Source organism: Danio rerio, chromosome 6 (genome assembly GCF_049306965.1).
Source record: "Danio rerio strain Tuebingen ecotype United States chromosome 6, GRCz12tu, whole genome shotgun sequence".
Lineage (NCBI taxonomy): Eukaryota > Metazoa > Chordata > Actinopteri > Cypriniformes > Danionidae > Danio > Danio rerio.
The window spans coordinates 26,840,042-26,863,079 of record NC_133181.1 but is presented as its reverse complement, the minus strand read 5'-3'; the positions used below and the strand labels follow the sequence as shown (position 1 = coordinate 26,863,079).

The 23,038-nt window shown below is 35.1% G+C and overlaps 1 protein-coding gene across 14 annotated transcripts in view; it reads left to right on the top strand.

Annotated features, from left to right (window-relative positions):
- The first annotated feature begins 6,094 nt into the window (after positions 1-6,094).
- brdt (bromodomain, testis-specific) overlaps positions 6,095-23,038 on the top strand; it is a 28,231-nt gene continuing 11,287 nt past the window's right edge. The window contains exons 1-16 of one of the 14 annotated variants that reach the window (XM_002662424.7): positions 6,160-6,244; positions 8,673-8,972; positions 9,116-9,253; positions 9,370-9,511; positions 9,624-9,748; positions 11,190-11,555; positions 11,636-11,764; positions 12,926-13,138; positions 14,051-14,229; positions 14,342-14,616; positions 16,718-16,810; positions 16,903-17,031; positions 18,368-18,429; positions 18,574-18,733; positions 18,932-19,273; positions 20,047-20,135. In XM_002662424.7, the coding sequence (XP_002662470.2) occupies positions 8,775-8,972; positions 9,116-9,253; positions 9,370-9,511; positions 9,624-9,748; positions 11,190-11,555; positions 11,636-11,764; positions 12,926-13,138; positions 14,051-14,229; positions 14,342-14,616; positions 16,718-16,810; positions 16,903-17,031; positions 18,368-18,429; positions 18,574-18,733; positions 18,932-19,273; positions 20,047-20,135 (2,640 nt within the window). In that variant the 5' untranslated portion in view covers positions 6,160-6,244; positions 8,673-8,774. Of the gene's footprint in view, positions 6,862-8,672; positions 8,973-9,115; positions 9,254-9,369; positions 9,512-9,623; positions 9,749-11,189; positions 11,560-11,635; positions 11,765-12,925; positions 13,139-14,050; positions 14,230-14,341; positions 14,617-16,717; positions 16,811-16,902; positions 17,032-18,367; positions 18,430-18,573; positions 18,734-18,931; positions 19,274-20,046; positions 20,136-23,038 lie in introns of all 14 variants that reach the window. The other 13 variants (XM_073952618.1, XM_068221653.2, XM_005168751.6 and 10 more) reach the window with 13 other exon arrangements.

The window sequence follows — 23,038 nt, the reverse complement described above, 5'->3', positions numbered from 1 at the left end:
TCTCAAAAAGTTTTAAATACCTCTCCCGCTTTCTGTCTCTCTGTGCGTTTTAGTGGGAGGGGCCAGTAGGAGGAGGTTGAGATTCACATCTATCATGAAAAAAAAAAAAAAAAACTGAGGATGAAGTGGGCTTGAAACCCCTTCTACTTCCGCCGGCATGATACTAAATTTACTTGTACAACTGTCTACAGCATATATAATAATAACAAAATATAATAATAATAATAATAATTATTATTATTATTATTATTATTATTATTATTATTGTTGTTGTTGTTGTTGTTGTTGTTATTATTACTATTAGAATAAGAATAAATAATAATAATTATAATATTAATCATTATTATTATTATTTATTTTTTAATTAATAAAAATAATGATAATAATAATAATAATTTTATTATTATCATCGTCATCGTCGTTGTTGCTGCTGCTGTTATTATTATTATTATTATTATTATTATTATTACATTACTATTGATGATGTTTTTATATGATAATTATTATTATTATTCATATTTTATTTCATTTTTATCACCGTTGTTGTTGTTGTTTATTTGCTGGTTTTACCTTAATAATGTTATTATTATTATTATTATTATTGATATTATTATTATGATTATTATATTTATTGTTATTATTGTTGTTGTTGTTGTTTAATTGTAGCATCTTTTTTGTTGTTGTTTTGTTGTAATATTTAGTATTACTATTATTATTATTAATTACATTTTGTTGTTGTTTTTGTATTATTTTTATTACATGTAACAATATTTATTATTGTTGTGGTTTTGTTTTGTCGTAATATTTATTGTTATTATTCATTATTTATTTGTTTGATTTTTATTTGAATCATTGTTTGCTTTTTGTTTGTTGTTTTACCTAAATAGTATAAACAATAACAATAATCATTATTATTATAATAATCGTCATCTTTATTTTGTTGTTGTTTGTTTATTTGTTTGTTTATTTGTTTGTTTGTTTGTTTTTTGCCATTATAGCTATGAAATGAGTGGGAATTGACAAACAGTGCATTTGGAAAGTTTAATCTGTACCCTTTTTCAACATTATATGTTACAGCCGTATTCCAAAATTAATTAAATTAACATATTTCCCTAACAATTCTGAAAATAATACAGTATAATACCTACATGAAAGAAGTTCATTTGAAAGCTCATTTATTTTTGTTGCTTTTTAAATGAATAAACACCTTTGTCACCAATTAGAACCTCAAGTCTTTTTGAGCATGATGCTACAAGCATGGCACATTTATTTTTAGGCAACTTCTGCCATTCTTCTTTTTAGTTCCTCTCAACAGACCTTTTATTTAGTGGAATTTGTCATTTTTTAAGCTTTTGAGAATGATCTTGTTCCTTTAACATTTTTCACACACCACATCCAGCCAATTTTTAAACATCATAAAAATGACAATAAAGATGTTTGAACAAAACTGCATAAACCACTACAATAAAATTAGTGGATTGCTGTATTTTAAATAATGTACATTCCAAAATATCTCAAAATATGATTATTCATCCATACATATTCAAATGCATTTCTTTTCTGTGAAGCATTGTCTTGCATTTTAATGAACATAAGGTTAATGTAATACATTTTACTATGTTTGTTATTTTGAAAGCCTGGAAATGTGCTCATCATAATCATAAATTCATTTGAAGTGAAGCCACTGATGCCACAATCTCAAGCAACTACCAGACAAATGTTCTGATCCTTACCCTAAATCAGAAAATTAAATTTTTCAGAGAGACAACTATAACATTTAGATCCTTTAAATAGATGTAAACCTCATTTGATACAAATCAGAATTCATTGCAATGTACTATTATTTTGACATTTTGATATGTATTTGATATGTTTAGGGTTAGGAAGTGGTTAAGTCTAGGGTTATGCAGAATTAATTGTAATTACTTTATAAAATGTGCAACAAAGACACTTTAAAAGCAAGGACAACCAATACAAAATGCATTTTACATAAGCAAATAATATTTCCTAACTCTATTAGGATGAGGTTCTAAGTGTTATCTAAAGTAATATCTTTATCCAGACTACTTTCTACTCTGATTTCATAGATGTAGTAAATCTTATCTGTTACATTTTTCAGTGATAGCAGGATCACTCTGTCATTGCCAACTAATTTGATTCAAGGGAAAACATGTTGACCTGACTTTAGTTTGGCCTTTCTAAGACACAAACACACATATTCTTTAACCAAAATCTTGACTTTAGAGTCATTTAGTTGATTACATCATTAACTAATTAATAAGCCTTTACAATCAACAATTCACTTGAAGAAGTCGTCGACTGAAGTGATATAAAACGTTTTATTGTGTTTACTGTTGCATTTGGTCATTGCATGTGAGTTCAATTTGCTTTTAAGAGCCAAAAGAAAAAGCAAAACAAAAATGGTATGATTGTATTTAAGCTAAATTTCATGTTTGTGTTTATTTGTTTTTGCAGGATATATTTACTTTTTCATTTGCATTTTCTTTCTTTTTTATCTCTCTGCCTCCTCTTCTGGCTTGTTTTTTCGTGAACAAACAGACTTATGTTGTCTGAGTGAAATGTTCTGCTCCGTTCTAAAGGAAATGGAAATGCTTTAGCACTGCTTACAGTGTAAATGTCAGAGTCGTGATTTGCCACTAATGAGACAGCACCCTTCCAAGATGGAAAACTTTGTTTTGGAGCTTCTTGCTGTCTTGGAAACATTGATATGCTGCTTTTGAGTGTCAATAAAGATGTACACAGAGGCTTCATGTCATCTTTCACTTCTCATGCATATGTATGCCTCTGAAGCAGGCCTGCTCAAAGCATCTGCACAGACGGAAAGAGAGATGCCACAAAATCCAGTTTCGAACATGATTCCCCTGCCCTAATTCTTTGATTTCATTTGTTTTGTTTGCATTCTTTCTCTTTGTCAGTCTTTTTTTTTCTTTTTTATTAAATGAATGGTACATCGAATATAATTGGGAAGAAAATCAACTATGGAATATCAGGGAATTCCAATGCATGATCCGTTATAATGCACTCATTGTACTGCATTGAAAAATGGAAATCCTAAACAAGTCTTTTGCATATGTAACATTGTTGCATAGACATGACTAAAAGACAGGATGTCCTGTTTGGGAATTTGTACTGCATTTAATAACAATTAAAAAATCATTGTTTATTCACAGAAATTATTTCAAGTGTTTACTTTTTCAAATGATGTTTGTGGAAATAAAATATAAATTTAAATATTTAATACATTAAACGTAATAATTATAGGTTATCCTGATAAAGACAAGTTTTGCCAAAACATGTTGGTGTGGTGCACAATAGTGCTGTTGTTTATAAAAAAATAATATTAATAAACACTTTTTTACTTACTTTTCGAGTGCCTTGGACTAATGATTTTGTTGTTTATAAATGTAATTATGCTGCATCATTATCAATTAATTTAACAAAATACATGAAAGGGAAGAAATTGATTTTATTGTTAATGCTTAAAACTTACTTGCTAGCAAATTACAGAGGTCTTTCAATGTATCATCAAGTGCTTCTTGTTAAAATATTTATTTATGGCTACAATGATGTATAGTGATGTTATGCTGAATGATGTATAGTAGGTGCCTCCTGTAAATAATAGTAAATATCTATGATATTAATTTATTTATTTGCCAAGAAAAATAAAAACAACAGCATCGACAATAAAATTAATAAAATAAATAAACAGGACATAATCAGGCTGAAGGTGAAAGTTTTATCACGTTTTTTAATTCCTTACAGTAGAATATCATCATTTAAACACTGATATATGTATCTGAACCACATCAACATTGAACTTGCTTGATTTAAAAAACTGTTTCTGACTTTCTGCCATTGTTAAACTTGTTTAAAAGCGATAAAACTTTACAACTGTTACTGATATTTGATTGTGCTTGAATTAGCATTGTGAAAAGCGGTGATAAAGGTGACTTGACTTGACTTCTAATTTTTGTTTTATGTATGTATTTAATTTCAAATGTATTTATTTAATTTAATCATTTTTATAATGTTGTATATTGTTCATTTATCTACTTTAATTAATTAATTAACCTAAATTATTAGTATTTTTTTATTTCATTTTTAAAACTTTAACCCACATACCCCTTCTCTCAACTTGTCATGGTCTGATCTCTCTCGATCTGTAGCTGTGACAGTGTTTTCTTGTATAACACTTTCTCATTTATGAGAAGTGACCCGTGTGGAATGTGGGGTTCTGAACTCTTGACCTTGGAGCCACATGGCATGATGAAGCCTTTCATCTGAAATATGAGCAAATACAAGGCATGTTTATGTATGGCTACTTAGAGATTCCCTTAAAGCTGTCTCGAACACAAAAATGAAGATATGTCAACATGTATGACACGTTGTCATGCTGCTCTCTCTCTCTATAAATATTTATAAAAGCAAAGTTTAGCAGAGGACAGTGCTCCACCGTTATTTGGTGAAATGGGCAATTGTATGTAGTTACTTACATGCATTTTTGTAAGTTGTGTATGGCAGCACTGAAAGGTAGAAATCGATATTATGAAAGTTTTTATTTAATCCAACATTGGTCATTTGCTGCCCTCTTGTGGAAAGTTTGCTTTAAAACAAGTTACTTAAAGCAAATAAATGGATTGAGTATACTAGATTTGTGTTTAGTGATGCCTTTATTAATGTTTAGATTATATAATTTGCTTGCTTTTTGTACATAATTCTTCGAATATGTTATATGTAAACACAATAATGCTGGTAACATACATTTACAGCACTCAATTAAGATTCTGATTTCAATTTATCTCCCTAGTTCAAAGTTAATTAAAATAATTAGTCTCCATTCACTTTTGATTGCTAATGAGTGGCTAAAAGTTTTTTTTTTTTTTTTTGTATGATGCACAAAAAAAATCTCAAATCTCAGGTTCAATCTCTGAGGTGTTAAAATATGAAGTACTATACAGTCCATTTTTTTTTCTGCTCATAAAACTACTAGAAAGTGCAAATAGGAAATGGTTCAACCAAAAATATAATAATTTAATTGACTTCCCCTCAAGAGGTTCCATACCTTTGTGAGGTTCTTAAAACAGAAACTTTGAAGAATATGTTAATGTTTTAAGACAATCGATTTTTTGTTATTTTAGGTTTACTCACATTTATGAATGTAGCATTTGCAAATAATATAACTTAAATATTAACTAAAGCAAGCACTGTATTTATTACTGTTACAGATGCCTAAAACAATACCTTTAGACAACAAGTTTTGAATACATATTGCTAAACAGTATTATTAATCTATATAGTTTCAACGTGGATTTGAAAATCTTGTGTGATGATCTGTATGTCTGTACAGATATTTTTTCTTTAATTGTTTTTTTTTTTTTTTTTTAACAACAGCAAATTTACAATTTAAACCAGACATCCAAATAATACAAACGCAAATAACATAAAATTAACTAAAAATAATTACACAATCAAAATAAATAAAAACACAACTTCGGTATAGAAACTTTTACAATGACCAAGGAATTAACCTACAAAAATTGAAAGAAAGTTTACTATTCAATTAACTCAACTCCTTTGCAACTCGACCTGTATCTGGACATTTTTTATTTATTTATGTATTTGCTATTAATATACTGGAGGGAGTCTATATGTTGAAAACCTTTAAACAAGGTTTAGGATTATTCAATTGAAATTTATAAATATGAATTTTGTAAGTAATATCAAAAGATTGATTATAAATTCCACAGATAAATTGTTTAAGTCAAAATAAAATACATCTTTGTGGGCAAATTACAGCTAAAACCTGATTTATTTTTGGACAACGATAAGTCATCCCAAAACTTCTTTAAATCAAATGTTGACATTCACAAAAAGATGAACCAAAGACTCTGGATGATCTACACAGAATGAGCAATTTCCATCAGTCTGCATGAATTTAGATAATGTATAATGGCTAACGCAAATGTTATCAAGTATTTTAAAACGTCTGTACAGAGATTCAGAACACAAAAGATGAGGACGGCGTCAGAAAAACGTCAACCATGTGGCCAATCACTGTCGAGAAAGTGCGCGTGCGCATTAGTTCATTTTCACCTCCCCTCAGCCCTGCTCAGTGCTTTATCATTTCATAGTTGTCTTAGTGAGAATTTTCAAGCTGCAGAGATGACCGATGTTCAACTCTCGTCAGAAGCTGTCAACCAAAGCCACGGAAAAGAGACAAAATGTAACCATTTAGCAGACACTAAAGAGAAGAATTGAGCTGTGGCGATCGACAGAATGTTCTAGAAGGGTCATGTGATGTCCGGAGACCAGTTATGTCGCACTTTTAAAAAAAAATACGCTGACGTACGTCTGTGGAGTTCGACCGCCGTCGTACAAATAAACGTGATCAATTGTAAAACACCGTTTCGGGTCGAAGTCAGGTATAAAACGGGAATGTTACTAAGGGGTGCGTTTTAAAACAATGTTTTCTCGGTTTTAAAGGCGCGAGGGGAAGAAGGGAGCACGTGAGGGGTCTTGTCCAATGGGACTGGGCGCTTTCAGCAGGAGGGTATAAATACCAGGCGGTTGCCGTGAGAGACGTCCGCCATTGATGACTAACCTTTCACAGAAACAAGAGTTATTTCAAACGTATACATGTTTATGGTGTTAATTTGGTCTGCTGGCTAAGAAGGCTTAGCTTAAAATCTTTAAATCGTTTTTCAGAGAGGTTTTTTTCGGGCTCAAAACATCAACAAGATCCTTCGGTTGGTGAAGTTTTCCAGCTGAGCTCCTTCTGCACTGCAGCGTCTGTCTCAGTTCGGCCGTTTAAACTTTCTTTGTTGTGCTCGAGACGGAAAGGTAAATTTTGGGTCCAAGTTGAGCTAGCTTCATTTAGCTGGCGGAATGGCTATGGGAGGGACTGTTAGCTGAGCTCAATGTCAGCATCTGACGGGGCGGGGTAATGTGTGGCTAGCTATGCTAGCGTTAGCCGGGCGCCATTTTGTGGCTCAAGGCTTGCTAACACAATTATCGGTGAATTCGTGTAAACTGATCTCTAATTACTTGAAATGTGTTATATGGATGTATACGTTGCAAAGTGTCCGTAAAGATGACGGTTTATGCAGAGGCGACACTTTTGTGGGGGTTTTTTTTGTCGAAACGGAAGTTGGTGTTGCGTCATCCAATGAGGTCGTCGAAATTATGTAACACGCGTTGTCCAGGATTGAGTAAAGGAACAAGCTAAATGTTGCGTGTAAACGCACCATATGGCATAACGTTATCTATCTCAAATGAGTGTATGGAGCCGTCTCTGATTGTATATTATCATATGCGTTAGCCGTTTTGTTGATAAACAGAATTTCTCTCTGCCTGATTTGTTCAAAGTTAGACGAATGTCATTCTCCTTTGTGCAGTATTCCATTTGTCCAATTGGCATGCGTTTGACTACAACAAAACAAATATAAATAGTCACTGCGTCAATACATTTGTCTAGACCAAATGCAAAAGGTTAAAAACAAACATGAACTTCTATTGTTTTTTTTTTCTCCAAATGAACATTGTCAAAGAAAATTTACAACCTTGCTTTCTCCCCTGTCCTCCTAAAAACATTCCCTCCCCATTCATAATCAGACCAGTGTGGAACGAAATGTTTTACGTTATAGCATTCAAAAATAAAATAAAAAAATGCATCTTTACGTTTTATTTTTCATAGTTTTTCTTGTATTAAATTTGTAAGTCTTTAGCCTTCTTGTACAATGTTTTTGTTTGTTTCTAAAACTTTTATATAAATAAAGTGCACTTAATGATCAATTTAACTTTTGTAAATGTTTTTGATTATGAGCAAAAGTATATTTTACTGAACAAGATGATGACCTTTTAGTTTGGGGTAAGTAAGAAAAGTATAACCTCTGTTGGTAAGCTAAATAAAGCTTGCTCACGAGTACATTAAAGAATGTCCCTTATCAGTTAGATGTATTGTGTTAAAGCATTGTCAAAGGTAAGTTAACGTATAAATGAAACTGAAATCCCAAGTATTTGAAAAGTAGTGAATTTTATTTGTGGATTATATTTATTGTGTTTAATTGACAAGTGGATTAGACACTAGTTTCAAAAGTAATATCTAGAATTTTTAATTTATTTTGAAAATGTCAAGTTGACAATTTAATTTGAAAGCACAAGTTAATTTTATATTGCAATAGATAAGTCATCTGTACTGTATAATTTTTACATAATTGCCATCATGTTTAGACTTGAATTTATGGGATTTTAGTTGACAAGTAATTTATACATTTGGTTATCTTTTATTATAATTTTCTATATTCAGTAAATGATTCGGATTAAACTCTAAAAGGTTTTTTTATTTTATTTCAAGAGTGAAGCTAAAAAGCATTATAGCAGTGTGCTTTTATTAGGCAATAGAGGGCAGTGCATACCACAAAACCTGCAGTAGTCCTGCATACTAGACTACTGTATGAGATTGACTGATTTGGCACTTGTGCATTACTAAAAAGAATTTGTATTTGATATGAGCTCCTACGTATATGCTTATCACAAAACGACTTGTGATTTAAACAGGCTTGTGCTCTGCTGTATTTTTCTGCTTTGCCTTTGATAATAAACAGCAGTGCAGAATGGTATGAGGATGTTGACACTGCTCTCCCTGTTTACAGTGGCACAGACAGTGGATCTGTAATGCTCGCTGAGCTGCCTAGGTGTAGCGGCGAAAACCCTTTTCACACCGATCAGCATCACTCCCAGGATCAGCTCAGGCTATGTCTGATGTGAAACCCCCACAGCATTTCACCATGAATGGGAATCCCCCTCCCCCAGAGTTCAAGAACCCCAAAAAGCCTGGCCGCCTCACCAATCATTTGCAATATATAGAAAAAGTGGTGATTAGGGCCCTGTGGAAACATCATTTCTCCTGGCCATTCAGACAGCCAGTGGATGCGGTCAGACTCAATTTGCCAGTAAGTATTAAGGTGCTTTGTCATTAGATTTTTTTTCCCTGTTTATAGTTGTTTTACTGATTTATTTATTTTTTTTACTTTAAAAACAATAATAATATGCTGAAAATTATCTGTGATCTCAGGATTTCTACTTTGATTTTTAGGATTATTATACAATCATCAAAAACCCAATGGATTTGACCACCATTAGAAAGCGTCTTGAGAACAATTACTACTGGAAAGCGATGGAGTGTGTTGAAGACTTTAACACCATGTTTACAAATTGTTATGTCTACAATCGGGTTAGTAATATGATGATACCCCCTTTCCCAAAAACCCTTTGAAATTGGGGTTTCAATTAAAAAATTAGAATGCACTTGGTGTCTTGACATTATTTTGTGCATGTGTGTGATTCCAGCCTGGGGATGACATTGTTCTGATGGCTCAAGTGCTTGAGAAGCTTTTTTTGGAGAAGGTGGCAGAGATGCCTGAGGAGGAGTATGAGATTTCTGCTCTGACAACTAAAGGTCCAGTTAAAGGCGCAAGAAAGTCTACAATAGGTATATTTATCATAAGGATTGAAGGACTGATTGAATTTTATACGTAAAGGTACACTATATAATTCAGACAGTTTACCTCGGAAGTAAACTTTGCATTTGCATATTTATGCAGGGTTAAAGAAGAGGCCACCGTCTCCAATGTCTGAGGTTGTTTTCCAGCAAACCGTGACCGTCATCCCTCCGGATGCTCTTCACACAATTCCTTCTGCTCCCCTGTCTGCACAGCTCACAGCAAAAGTAGGTTTCCCTCAAAAAGGACTGTCAAACACGTTGTCACAGCAGTATTCTGTTTTATAGTGAATTTGGATCAATTTACAAGTTAAATATTGTGTAATGGACACATGTTAATAACTGGTTTGATTTAAAAATCCCTTTGCTTCCTGATTTTAATGAAAAATATGATGAAATCCACAGCCAGTGTTTTTGTTGGTAGCTTTCTGACTTTGACTTCCTGCTCATAATGAGCTGAATTAGCAGATTTTTCTATTGTGCATGCTGGTCATGTGAATTTGCAATATAGAGACACAAAAACCTGTTAATTTTGAAGTTGTTAATTCTTTGTTGTTACTTTATCAAATTACCTATACATTTAAAATTAAATATAGATTTTTTTTTTTAAACCACTTCACAGATTTATTGTGATCATTCTCAGGTATAAATGCTTAGTTAAGGAGTAATGTTTGTTTGAAAAAGTTAGTCAATAGCTATGTTTCCATTCAAAAGTTCTAATTATTTATAGTTTTCATGCATAAAACTAGATTATCGCATTAAAGATGTGCAAATAAAGCATTGTTACCATCCAGTGAGTCAAACCGAACAAAATTGTCACTTCCTGATTAACTGGCCCCAAAAATCAATGGAATTTACTGAGGTAGGAGAAGCTGCATGAATCTTTTCTTCATTGATTTAAATGACTTTCACCTTTTGAAGGCAATCCTGACCAGCAGTGAACGCGGGGTGGTGTTTGAAGGCGTGAGACACGGAGCACAGACGCTCTTGACAGTTCTGGAGGTCATTAATAATATAATAACACTAATAAACAGTTAAATTGTTTTAGAATGACCAAACAACATTTCAGATGTTTTACAGTGTGCTCAGCCTGCTGGTTTATCCATTTTCACATTTTTTTTTTTATCATCACATGATCTCTTATAAAAAAATCAAATGACCTTTTTTAATGCACATACTGGACTTTGTTCAGTAAAAGTGTTTCCATTGGAGTTTATGCACATCTTTTTCTTATCAAATAAAGTTTATCCTACTCCGTTATGTGTATATGTTTTTTATGCGCATTTTCAAATTGTATGCACATCTTGGCGTTACCATCAACAGTTTTTTTTTTTTTTTTTTATGCGCATAACAATAGATGGATGGAAACATAGTTATTGAAAGGTGTATGCTAAGGGTGGAATGCTTAGGCAAAAAAAAAAGTTTCTTCTGTTGATTACAAAAGAAGATATTTTGAAGAAAGCTTAAAATCTGTAACTATTGACTGCTGCAGTAAGAAAAGCAAATACTATGAAAGTGACTGATTGCAGTTTTTCATAATATATCCTACTGTGTTAAATTGATGAACAATGTGAACGGGCTTGCCATGAGTAAATGAGAGAAATCAAAATTTTTTTTAACCATCACAGGGCCAACTTGCATATTAATTTATGGTTTTGTTCTCTTATAGTTAAAAAATGGCGTGAAAAGAAAAGCAGACACTACGACACCTTCTGCCTCTTCCATCCCCAGCTGCGAGTCGTCATCTTGTGTAACAGAACCAAAAGTCCTTAAGTTATTCTCCAGACGAGGCAGTGGACGACCCATCAAACCTCCATGCAAAGACCTTCCTGAATCCCCACCACAGCATCAGGTGGGCCGAAGGACCAAACTCTCAGAGAGACTCAAATACTGCAATGCCATCCTAAAAGAGATGTTTTCCAAAAAGCATTCAGCTTATGCCTGGCCCTTTTATAAACCTGTGGATGCTGAGACACTTGGTCTTCTTGATTATCATGAAATCATCCACCAACCCATGGATATGAGCACCATCAAAGTTAGTAGCACTGTTGTCTTCATGTTTCTGGATTATCTTATGCTGACTATTATAATAATTTTTTTATTTTTTTTTTACAGAAAAAAATGGAAGCTCGCGAATACACAGATGCACTGCAGTTTGCTGCAGATATGCGGCTCATGTTCTCAAACTGCTACAAATACAATCCACCCGGCCATGAGGTAGTGAGCATGGCAAGGAAACTCCAGGTTTGTAATTAGGTGGTTTATCTTCCTTCAGAGTTTTTGTTTAACTCTTCCTGTTACTTTTATAAATAAAATATTTTTTTAAATAGTCAGTGACAATGTTTTTTTACATGATTTTTGAAGAAACTATAATTATATGCATCTAGCTTGATTTTTTTTTTTTTTTTTATGTTTGAGAAAATATAATGGGTTACAATCTTACTATCAATTCTTTTATTTTATTTCTTTCTTTCTTTCTTCATTTTCTTTCTAACTGTAACTTAAAGGTTCAGTGAAGTACTTTGAAATGTGCTTTTTTTTATTCAATGTTTGACTTAATCTCAACTGATAAACAAAGAGAGGGTGGGACAGAGTAACTCCTATCCTTAAAAAAAAAACAGCTAATAGCGTTCTGTTTTGTAACTGCTCTGTCAGTGAGTGGTTGAGCTCAAGCGCATCAAATGAAAAGCATATGAGAAGGTTCTTTAAGGGGGCAGTGCATGTCAGATACTAGGGAGCATTTGATTGGTCAAGGTTTAACAAGGAAAAATAAAGTATGTGGTGACAGAAAAAAAATGGTTTCCATTTAGGCAGAAGTGACAAGCTACAAGCTTTACATGTTACATTGCTTTTTAAAATTTCTAAATACAAACTTTGTCATCGTTTTTGTATTACACTAGCTTATAGATATCCTTAAAAGCTAACATACTGATACTAACTTCTAAAAAAAATTATTTTAATTTCACTGGACCTGTAACTTTTGATATCAGACCATTTATATAAAAAAACCAACTCTATAATTAGCAAATAGTGTAAGTGAATTTTTATTATTTTTTATTTATTTGTTGCTGTTTGTTGTGAATTTTTATTTTTTGATGGACAGTTATCTTCGTATAGGGCTATTTATTTTAATAATAAAAAAAAACTATGACTTCAAAACAGGGTTGTCAATTACATCACAGCACAACAAATTTAAACTTTTTGTAGGGGTTCCAAAAAAAAAAGGTTTTACCATTTTGTTGCATTTTTAGGTCAATACTAATTATAATTATTGCCATGTTTGACAGTGAAAAATGCAACATAGTATCAACTATTCATATAGATTTCAGGATGTTCTAACTTTCCTAGCAGAGTAAATATTTAGTTTAAGGTTTGTTTTTAATTATTTTTATTTTTTTTGCCCAGGATGTTTTTGAGTTTCGCTTCTCCAAGATTCCTGATGAGCCGAAGAATGCAAACCCAGTCTCTAGTCACAACAGAGTAAAGAAAGAAAGAGCACGCAGTCCATCCAGCTCTGAAAGCAGTGACAGTGAATCATCGTCTCCTGAAAACTCCTCTGACACTGAAGAGGAGGATGAAGAGGAGAGAGCGCACAGGCTTGCCAGTCTGGAAGAACAGGTAACTTTTGCAGTGCTTGAGTCCCATACACACATTTGCTGCTTAATGGCATCATATCTCCTGATGTGTCAACATCTCTAAAAAGCTTTAATTTTATGATCTCTTTTAGTAGTTTCGTTATCTATACTTTACAGTGGAAAAAGTCCTCGATGTTCTTAGCCAACATAAAAATGGCATTTATAAAATTATGTAATTTGTTGGACTAGATAAAAGAAAATGTTTTGTGTACAATAATTAAATGAATTTTTTTTTTTTGTAGCAATGTGGAAACACCCAAACAGACCCTCCATTATTTCATGATTCTGCAATCACTGAATTTAATGCAAAATCAAGCAAATGTTGCTAAAAAAATTTTATTTTTTTTTTTGCTGCAAATTTCCCACATATTTTGGAGAGTTGGGACCCTTTTCGATTTCCTGCTGCTCTACCAAGCACCATCTGCATATTTTTTTATGTTAAAAAACGCGAACAATGTGCTCGCCTGGTGTGCAAAGCCTGAAGTTGTTAATGCAAACGTCTCATCCTCTGTGTGATTCGAATTGCGACATTATCACAATGCCCATTCAAAGCATCTTTGCTTTATAGACTTCTACATATTGCAGATATGCATCATGTGGTCATATGCATATCCGAATTAAGATGTGTACATTTGTGTATATTTTCACAGCAACAAATTGGCTCAACACATAGGCATTCACCACATCAAGCATTTTAGTTACAAAAAAAAAAAAAATTTGGGGGACTGCCTAGGTCTATCGAATTCTTCGTTAAATATTTGGGTTTGTAAATTGCCCAGTTGTACAGTAGTTAGTGGTTTTAAACTTTTTATTTAATAGTATAACAGTCAGTGTTGACATATTTATTCTTATATAATGCTATTTTTTATTTATTTATTTATTTTCTATTTGTCAGCTGAAAGCAGTACGAGAGCAGCTGCAGTTACTGACCCAGACACCTCTATTGAAACCAAAGAAAAAAGAAAAATCCAAGAAGAAGAAAAAGAAAGAGAGGGAGTCCAGTAAACGAAAAGGTGAAGAAATGAAGAAACCAGCAAAAATACTGAAGCGCTCAAGCAGCAGCAAGTCATCAGGGTAAGAACATTTTCTGTGTGTGTGTATGTGTATGTGTGCGTGTGTGTTTTATATGTAAAGTTTGTACTATGATGAATTCTTTGAAGAAACCAAAGTTTAACTCTGTTCTTAGGCGGAAAGAGAGTAGAGCATGTGACTCTGAGGAGGAGATGAACACTTTACCTATGTCTTATGAAGAGAAACGCCAACTAAGTCTAGACATTAACAAGCTTCCTGGAGACAAACTTGGGAAAGTAGTGAACATCATCAAGGCACGAGAACCCCTGTTAAGGGACACAGACCCTGAAGAGATCGAAATCGACTTTGAGACTCTCAAACCATCAACTCTTCGAGCTCTTGAGTGCTATGTTGTGGGTTGTCTCCGGAAAAAAACTAAAGAAACCAACAGTGAGTAATGTTAAATAACATATCATATATTAACAGGATATATTAACAACTCTTTTTTACTTTTTTGAAATATGTAAACAAAATGATCAGACGTACAAAAAAATTTAATTGCCCATGTATAAATAATTTTAAACATTAACTTTTGTCATTCTATGAAGAATTAGTATTGTAGTATATCATACTACAATGATTGATTGTAATATGATATACTATTGAGTATTGTCTGTATGTATATGAGTTCAATGAAGTGTATCATGAAGAGTATTGTAGTATATAATCTAAAGCAGGTGTGTCAAACCCTACATGATTTAGTTTCAACCCTGCTTCAATACGCTTCTCTGTTGATTTCAAATAAGCCTGAAGGACTTTGTTTTGATCAGGTGTTTAAAGGGCCATGACACCCCCCATTTTCAGTTAAAGTCTACTTCAGAATTTTTTCAAAAGATGCATGATTAATGGGCGTGGAGCTCCGCGAGCATCGGGCAGGAGTGGGCGTAGTTAGCAGGGGAGAACGTGAGCGAACAACTGTTGTCAGTTAGCTCACAAAATGAAACAAACCGTGAGGAGACGCATGCGTTTATAGTTTACAAAGTTAAAATGCAAAGAAATGAACAGTGATTTAATGCCCTGCTACACTTGTTATTCGTAATTTCATATACACATAACCACATTTTATATCATTATAAAGATAAGTGTGTTCATGTAAACCCTATAAATGAGGACTTCTCCCTCAATCCCCGTATCCAGCAGACTCAGTGCAGTTTTAATCAGTTTTAACCATTAGTCCTGCTGGTAATCTAGAGGATTTAGGCAAACACAGCAGCACAGTGATGTGTCTGAATGTGAACGAACTCCTGATAAAAGACAGCGTCCGCCATTCTCTAATTCTCGTGCTGCTCTCCCGACAAAAATGCTAGCAGCACACACACAGCTTTGCTGTATGATTGGCCCTGACAAGATCGCGGGGAAAAACATGCAGCAAACCCTGTGGATCATGGAAACAAACGCATATGAGCCTTCATGAACGGCTAAATTCTGTGTGCCGTGGGTCCTTGTCTCACAGCTCGGGCTTGACTCTGGCAGGTCTCATGAATAATTAAGCAGCCGGCTCTTCTCATAGGATAAGAAAACTCCGCTATGAATAATAATGAAAAACCGACGCGTCATCATTGCACTTGCAGTACTGCGCTACGTCGCCGATTTTGATCCCGCCCCAAAAATCATTTTAAACCCGGAAGCTGAAATTAGCTGACAAAAGCTCAAAATTATCCAGTTTTCCCCACAATTAAAGCTGACAGGTGCTAACATTGTCTTAACTGATGCTCAACACACACAAATCTGTTAATATAAAAAAAAAAGTTATCCAGGGTGTCCTGACCCTTTAATTAGGGTTGGAAGTAATGCTGCAGTCACACTAGAGTTTGAGCATGTGAAATTCTGTCATACGACACTGTGAAAAGGGGCAAGATTACACAAGATGATTAGAGATTTAAAAAATCAAGCGATTGGTCCATATCTAAAATTTTCTGTCCAGAGAGGTCATGTTTTTATCTTTGATTGGTCTCACGCAGTCATTTGATGTGATTTCGCAGGTCAGAGTTCACCAAGCTTGAACTTTGCAATGCAGCGAACTACGAAACTTGTCTCACAAGCTTGTATTTTTGGTCTCGCATTCTCACACGTATGAATGGAAGTCACAGTTACAATTCTGTTATTTTTTACTCATCCTTTACCCGTTTCATACAAGTTAGAGTTATTATTTTTGTTAAACACAAAATTATATATATTGAAAAAAATTGGAAACTTGTAACCATTGACTTCCATAGTATTTAATTTTTTTTAATCTACTCAGGGCGTCAATGGTTACAGGTTTCAACATTGGTTAGTATATTTTTTTTGTGCTCAAAAAAAAAAAACACCTATGGAACCAAGTAAATGGTGTGTAGATGATGACAGTTTTTGATTTTCATGTATCCCTTTTATTATGACAGGGTCTCTTCTGTAGTTTCGGTTTTCGCCACTTAAACTCTTGTACCAAAAAATATTTAAGTTAATGTATAAAAGCGGAAAATGTAACTGATTTATGGGTGTTTCTTTATAGAAAACAAGCCCCCAAAGAAGTCTAAAATCAAGGAAAAGGATAAAGACCTACAACACGCAACTGGAGAACAAAACTCTCATAAAAAGACCAAAAGTAAGTATATACAGTTACATATATTCTTCGGGGAAGAAAATAAAATCTAGATGTAGTGTAAATGGATTTTCTTTCTTTCTTTGTGTGTGCAGTTGAAACTGATGGGGAGATTAAAGACACGACCCATCCTTCTCGTCTGAGTGACAGCAGCAGCAGCTCGTCCAGCTCTGACAGCAGTAGTAGTGACTCTAGCTCCTCTGATAGCTGTGACTCTGATTCAGGTTAGCTGCTTTACACATACCCACCAACCCTATTATTCACTCATTGCCTCTCAGGCCTTCGCTATCTATGTGGCCACTGAAGCAGAAACCAAAAACTGTAAAGCTTATTTGGAACTCCTTCACGATTTCACTTTTAACACCTACAGGACATCAAAACACACTACTGAGATCACCTTTTTTCCTTAAACCATAAAATAAAAGTGGGAGTATTTTTCTTTTCTTTTTTTCACAATCTGTCCCTATTCTCTTTTATTGTACTTCTAAAATAAATGTGCACTTTTGGCTTCAGTTGAGTAAATTGATTAGTCAACCAAGTCTGTCTCGCACTTTTTTTTCTGTAGTTTTGTTTGGGTGCTGTTCGTTTTATTTTTGTTTGTTTTCCAATGTTTAATATTTTGTTCATATTTTTTCTTTCATCATCACAGTCACTTATTTATGTTGGTGATGTAGTTTAAGACAAGTTTGAGACCAGCTGGCTCTTGGTGGGTTTTTTTTTTTAGTTGTTTTATATTCTTTAAAGTAAAATTGACTCTGTGGTAAGGTTTAAAGTATCAGAGCACAACAGTTTGTGTTGTTCTTTTGTCCCTGCTAAGAGATACAGCTGCTCTGTTTTAAACTGCTGCACTGATTCATTGCTTTGTGCTTCTCTTATTGAATTACTTTGTAACTTCACCCTTTGTACTTGTGTGATAGGTTATGCAGAAATGTGTATGTAATGGTAATCTACAATAGATTGTAAAAGCATACATCAATATGGTGTATGTGAGTTTCTCGGATTGTAAACTATAGTCGGAATATGGAAAGTATGACCAAAAGCAGCTGTCATAAGAGGCAACCTACTTGAAATATATTGTGTGCGTTTTATTTGTCTTAAAAGGTATACAGATCACACTTTGAGCTCGGTGTTTGACACCCCAATTTTAATAAATAATAATAATAAAGAACATTTTCATAGACTACTGTTGTTCAAATTTAGTGTTGTGTTTTCTTTTCTTTTTGTTTTGTCATTTCACGTTTACTCATCACCAAAACACTTTCCCACAAATAATGCATGTTTTACTGAGTAATACACAAATTTTGATCACTTGTATAAATGTATTTAGAATTATTCATGCCCCTGGGGTATAAATGATTTCAGGCTTTACGGTGTATATATAATTTGTATTTATTTTACAGTTATTGTGCCTGTTAAATTGCACACCATAGATCATATGTTAATTACAGAGCTTCCGATGAGCTGGAATTTCCACAGAAATTATCATGGGATGGGTTTGGCCTTTCCCACAGCCATGACTGAAGTGAAATGACCTCAGTGTGCGTTGTGCATGTCTTACAGAACAGAAAACTAAGAGGAAGCAAAGCAAAGGCCCTGGTCATGCCAACAAAATTAAAAAGAAGGTAAAGCACACAAGCTGTTTAGAAACATGCAATATTAAATGGCCCACTCCTATTTCCTTAAATGGCACATGGAGCATTTCACTTCGTGTAGTGACATATATTTCCTGAGTGAAATATTACCCCGTTGTCCCCCTCCCTGAACAGGCATTGCGGCAGGCCAATGCTGAGGTAAAGGACTCTTCTTCTGCCTCAGGCGTGATGTGCCAGTCTCGCCCATCCTCACTAGTCTCAGAGACAGGCTCCAAAGACCTGTTTGCATCACAACACGCAAAGCATCCTGTCGAGGACATCACAGCAATCACAGGTTAGGCTCAATGCCATTGTTCGTACTTCTGTTCACCTAATTTTTTTTTTGTGGTCGCATAGAAATGACCTCCAGAAATATTTTTTTAATGCCTCGTGTAATTTTAAAACTACATGTGGAGGCTAATGGAGGTTGGCTGCTTTCATATAACAATTTAATGCGTTTTTTGTCCATCCCTCTGTCCTCCTTCCATGGCAGCGTTGCACAGTCGGCTGCCTCCTCAGCCCTCCAGACCCAGCGGCAAAGCTGCCGCGCTACCTCGTAAAATCTGGACTACCCCTTCACCACTCAGCCTACCTCCAGACCAAGCCCTCAGCCCTTTATATAATGCTTCCGCCACCTCTCCCTGTAAAGACCACACAATCATCCCAGCTAAAAGTTCCCCTGAGTCAGTCACCCCAGATCCACCCAACTCACTCCCTAAAGACCCTTTGTTCCCATGTAGTCCCTTGCTCCCCCCTCCTGACATGCAAGTATCTCAGGTTGGCCCCCCATCATCTGTTGCTGCAAAGATACCTCCACAAAAGTCTGAGAAGGAAGGTAAGAGGCCGATGTATCGACTCGTCGCCTGCTCGTCTGCCCCTCCCTTGCTCAACCTCCGTACATTAACATTGAGCATCTGCAGCCTCTTCTATTGTGGGTTGACTTTCTTTGTCTTAAGGCTGAATTATACTTCTGCGTCGAGTGCATATTTATGGTCTGGTGCAGCTTCCACACAGCAGCATACCGTTCGCACCCTTCACCAAAAAATAAAAGCAACTACATGACAATGCATAGTGCAAACTCTGTGATTGGTTGGCATTGTAGCATTGACGAGTGTGGGTGGGGCCGAGAACCACAAGCCCGATGGAGAGAGTGTTTAACAAGCGTCAAGACTTGTTTATTTTGATTAAAGTTGTTCCTGTCTGTAAATAAGTGAATTTAATTACTTGTGCAGTAAGGTAGCATTACAGGTATTTTCTGTACACAAAACATCTATGTAGAAACTTCACACAGAGGAATCTAAAACCCCACTGTCAGCGTTTTGGAAGTGTTATTGCAGAGCAATGCAAACAAAATGCAGAAGTATAAATGCACCGCTACACAACCATGTACTGTGAGTTTTGGCAATCTCTCGAGACAGAAATATAATTCAGCCTTTAACTCCTGGTTTGTTTATGTTTTTTATTTGGTTGGCTTGTTTTCCCCCAGCTGCATGTCATTGTCATCTTTTACTAATAGCTTTGATGTACATATCAGGCAGGATCTCATTCAAGGTAAACCCATCTCTTTTTCTTCTTCTCTCTTACTCTTTCTACTTCTCAAAATTGCAGGCATCCCACCACTTCTGTCACCTTTGACCTCACCTTCTGCAGCCATGCCTGCCACAGGATCCCAGTCTACCTCCAGTTCCCAGTTTGAGGTAATTCTGCTGAACTTGTTTCTCTTCATATGAGAAGAAACCCATTTGTACAGTTGAACACGCACAAGTGAACTTTGTAATGGAGCTGTAGTTTTGCTTCATTTTCTTAAATACTTGCAAACAAAATAGATTATTAGATTATCAGGGATATTTGCACAAGCGAGTCCCACCATTGAGAGTAACAAGTACAGTGAAAATGGTACTAAACTCTGCTTTATGGTTTCTCTGAGTGCGTGACAAGTTCGGGTGTCCCTTTGTAAAATGATAAAACAGTTTACTGTCCTTTTTGGGGGTGGAAAAACACAATTGGTTTTTGTCTGCACTAGTCCTTTGGTGTCAGCTTGGTGTGTCTTGGGCCTAAAATCAATAACAGACCTGAAAGAATAAACTTTTTTTTAGTTGATTTAGGTATTTTTATACACAAGCACCACTTAATGTTTATTATGGTTTTCTATGAACCCTCTTCACATTTTCGGGTTTCTGAGAAGCGGAAGTCATCATGGATGGGTAAGCACAGTGAATAGTAGAGTTCAACATAATATATTTACAGTCCTGTTTGCTGAAAAAATAAAGAAAAACTCCATGATAGTGTTATCAAAATTTTTAGAAAAAATTTATTGTGCAAGACTGATAACAGCAGGGGCGATGCCGTAAGTAGTGCTGTCACCTCACAGCAAGAAAGTCGCTGGTTCGAGCCTCGTGTGTGGAGTTTGCATGTTCTCCCTACTTTCGCGAGGATTTCCCCCAGGTGCTCCGGTTTCCCCCACTGTCCAAAGACATGTGCTACAGGTGAATTGGGAAGGCTAAATTGTCAGTAGTGTATAAATTTGTCTCTGTCTATGTTTCCCAGAGATGGGTTGTGGCTGGAAGGGCATCCGCTGCGTAAATACGTGCTGGATAAGTTGGGGGTTCATTCTGCTGTGGCGACCCTGGGTTAATAAAGGGAATAAGCCGACAAGAAAATGAATGAATGATAACAGCAGCCAGAAAAGAGAACAATTTTAAATTTACTGTCCTGCCCTTACACTCAGCAGTTCAAACACCTTAGACAAGGGGTAATTCGTTTTTTGTAAGGATGATACAATACATGCATGTAATACTTTTTTTTTATCAAAATATTTAAAACTTTTAAGGAATTAGGATATTTATGTCTGTTAAACGCATTATAACAGTCTTGTGAAAAGGGTCCAATAAAAGAGTCAGTGCTTGCTGTATTGACTATATAGGGGGAAAAGGTTCCCTAATCCATTCTAAAATAGTGCTGTCTGGAAACTAGGGCTACACAATTCCAATGGTGACCCAAAAATTGGAATATTGTCAAGCTGTGAGTACTTTGTGTGCAATATTTTTTTAAGCTTCCTCTCCTCTGTGTCTTTATAAGGCACGTGTTCACATGTTATAATTGGTTGCGCCTCTGAAATATTACCTAGGATGTGCCTGTGCTTTGTTTTAAACGAAGTAAGATGCTTGTTAGGCATCTAGAGATAAAGGTAACTTCACCATGCTCATAAACACTACATGCATAATATACTGACACTGAGGATAAAAATAAAGTTGTGATCAAAACTAAAAGTCTTGAATAAAGTTAATTTCTATGAATGAATATATTGACTCATGACAAACCTAGTATAAGGAACATAACTATTTATATGAAACGAGCACAATGTAAAAGACCTACACAAATGTTTCACTTCATATAAAGCACATCATACAAATAACTGTATTGAGTAATAACTGCATATAAGTATTGATTACAGAGAAAAATGTTTTTAACACTTACTCACACATAATATTGCTTTTTTTTTCACCAAAAACTTGACATCATAGTCTGATCACATTAAAAAAACCAATAGCTAAAAATTTAAACGGGCATTTTTCACACCAGTGAAATTTGAAAATGAACCATCCAAAAGAGCTCAATGCTATCAAGTATACAGTTCATCAGACTCGTTCAATTCCCCACATGAACTGATGGCGGTGTTGAGCTAACGCTCTGGTTACTAAAGTAACCCTCGTTCCGCAAGGGGGTAAACAGAAATGATATGTGGGTGAAACTTTCACTGTGAGGATTTAGTTCAGAAAGCCAATCATCTGAAAGATTGTGTAAACGGGCCAATGAAATGCCAATGAGTTGGCAGCTTCAGCTTGCACAGCTGATCCTTGTTGCAATCAATTTGGCAATATAAGCAGAGCGCATGTAAAGCTAAGCATCTCTTTTTTTAGCTGAAGAGACTTTCACCTCAACAGCTAAGAGGCCATCATTATGGCAAAGGAACATAGCATTTCCGTTCCCCCCTTTATACTTTAGTAACCCGAGCGTTCCCTTTCGGGAGGGAAACTTCAATGCTATGTGGAAAAAGCTTCCACTATGGGGAAATGTATGGAAAACGCCATAATGATTGAACCTTAACTTTGCCCCCAATGAGAGGTTTGCCAGGCAAAAGAGCGTGAGTGCACCTGCATGAGGCGTGGTCTTCCAACATGTTCCCTGGCCCTTACTTATCCCACTTCAACAGAAGACTAACGAATTTAGAAATATTTTTTTGGGAGCCACAAAGTGTTTCGGTAGTTCTAGGAATTTAAATACGACAGTACGTTGGGAAAGCGTCCAGTCCCGATAGAGGAGACACTGCGGAGTCCACCTGCTACCTAAGTGCGTAGAAATGTTGGCAAAACAGCATATGGACTAGACCTGAGAAGGGGAGTACGCATATGAATATAAGATGGTTAGCGGTAAAGGAAGACATGATTCCGCCTGTAAGGGGGGACTGCTCTGTGGCTGTATAAGCATATGGGATCATGCATCCAATACCTAGAACGCAGGCTGACCAGCCAGCAGAGTCACGAGTCATTGACTGAAAACGCCTCCTGGTCCCCGACCTTCTTAATTGATGCCAACGCGA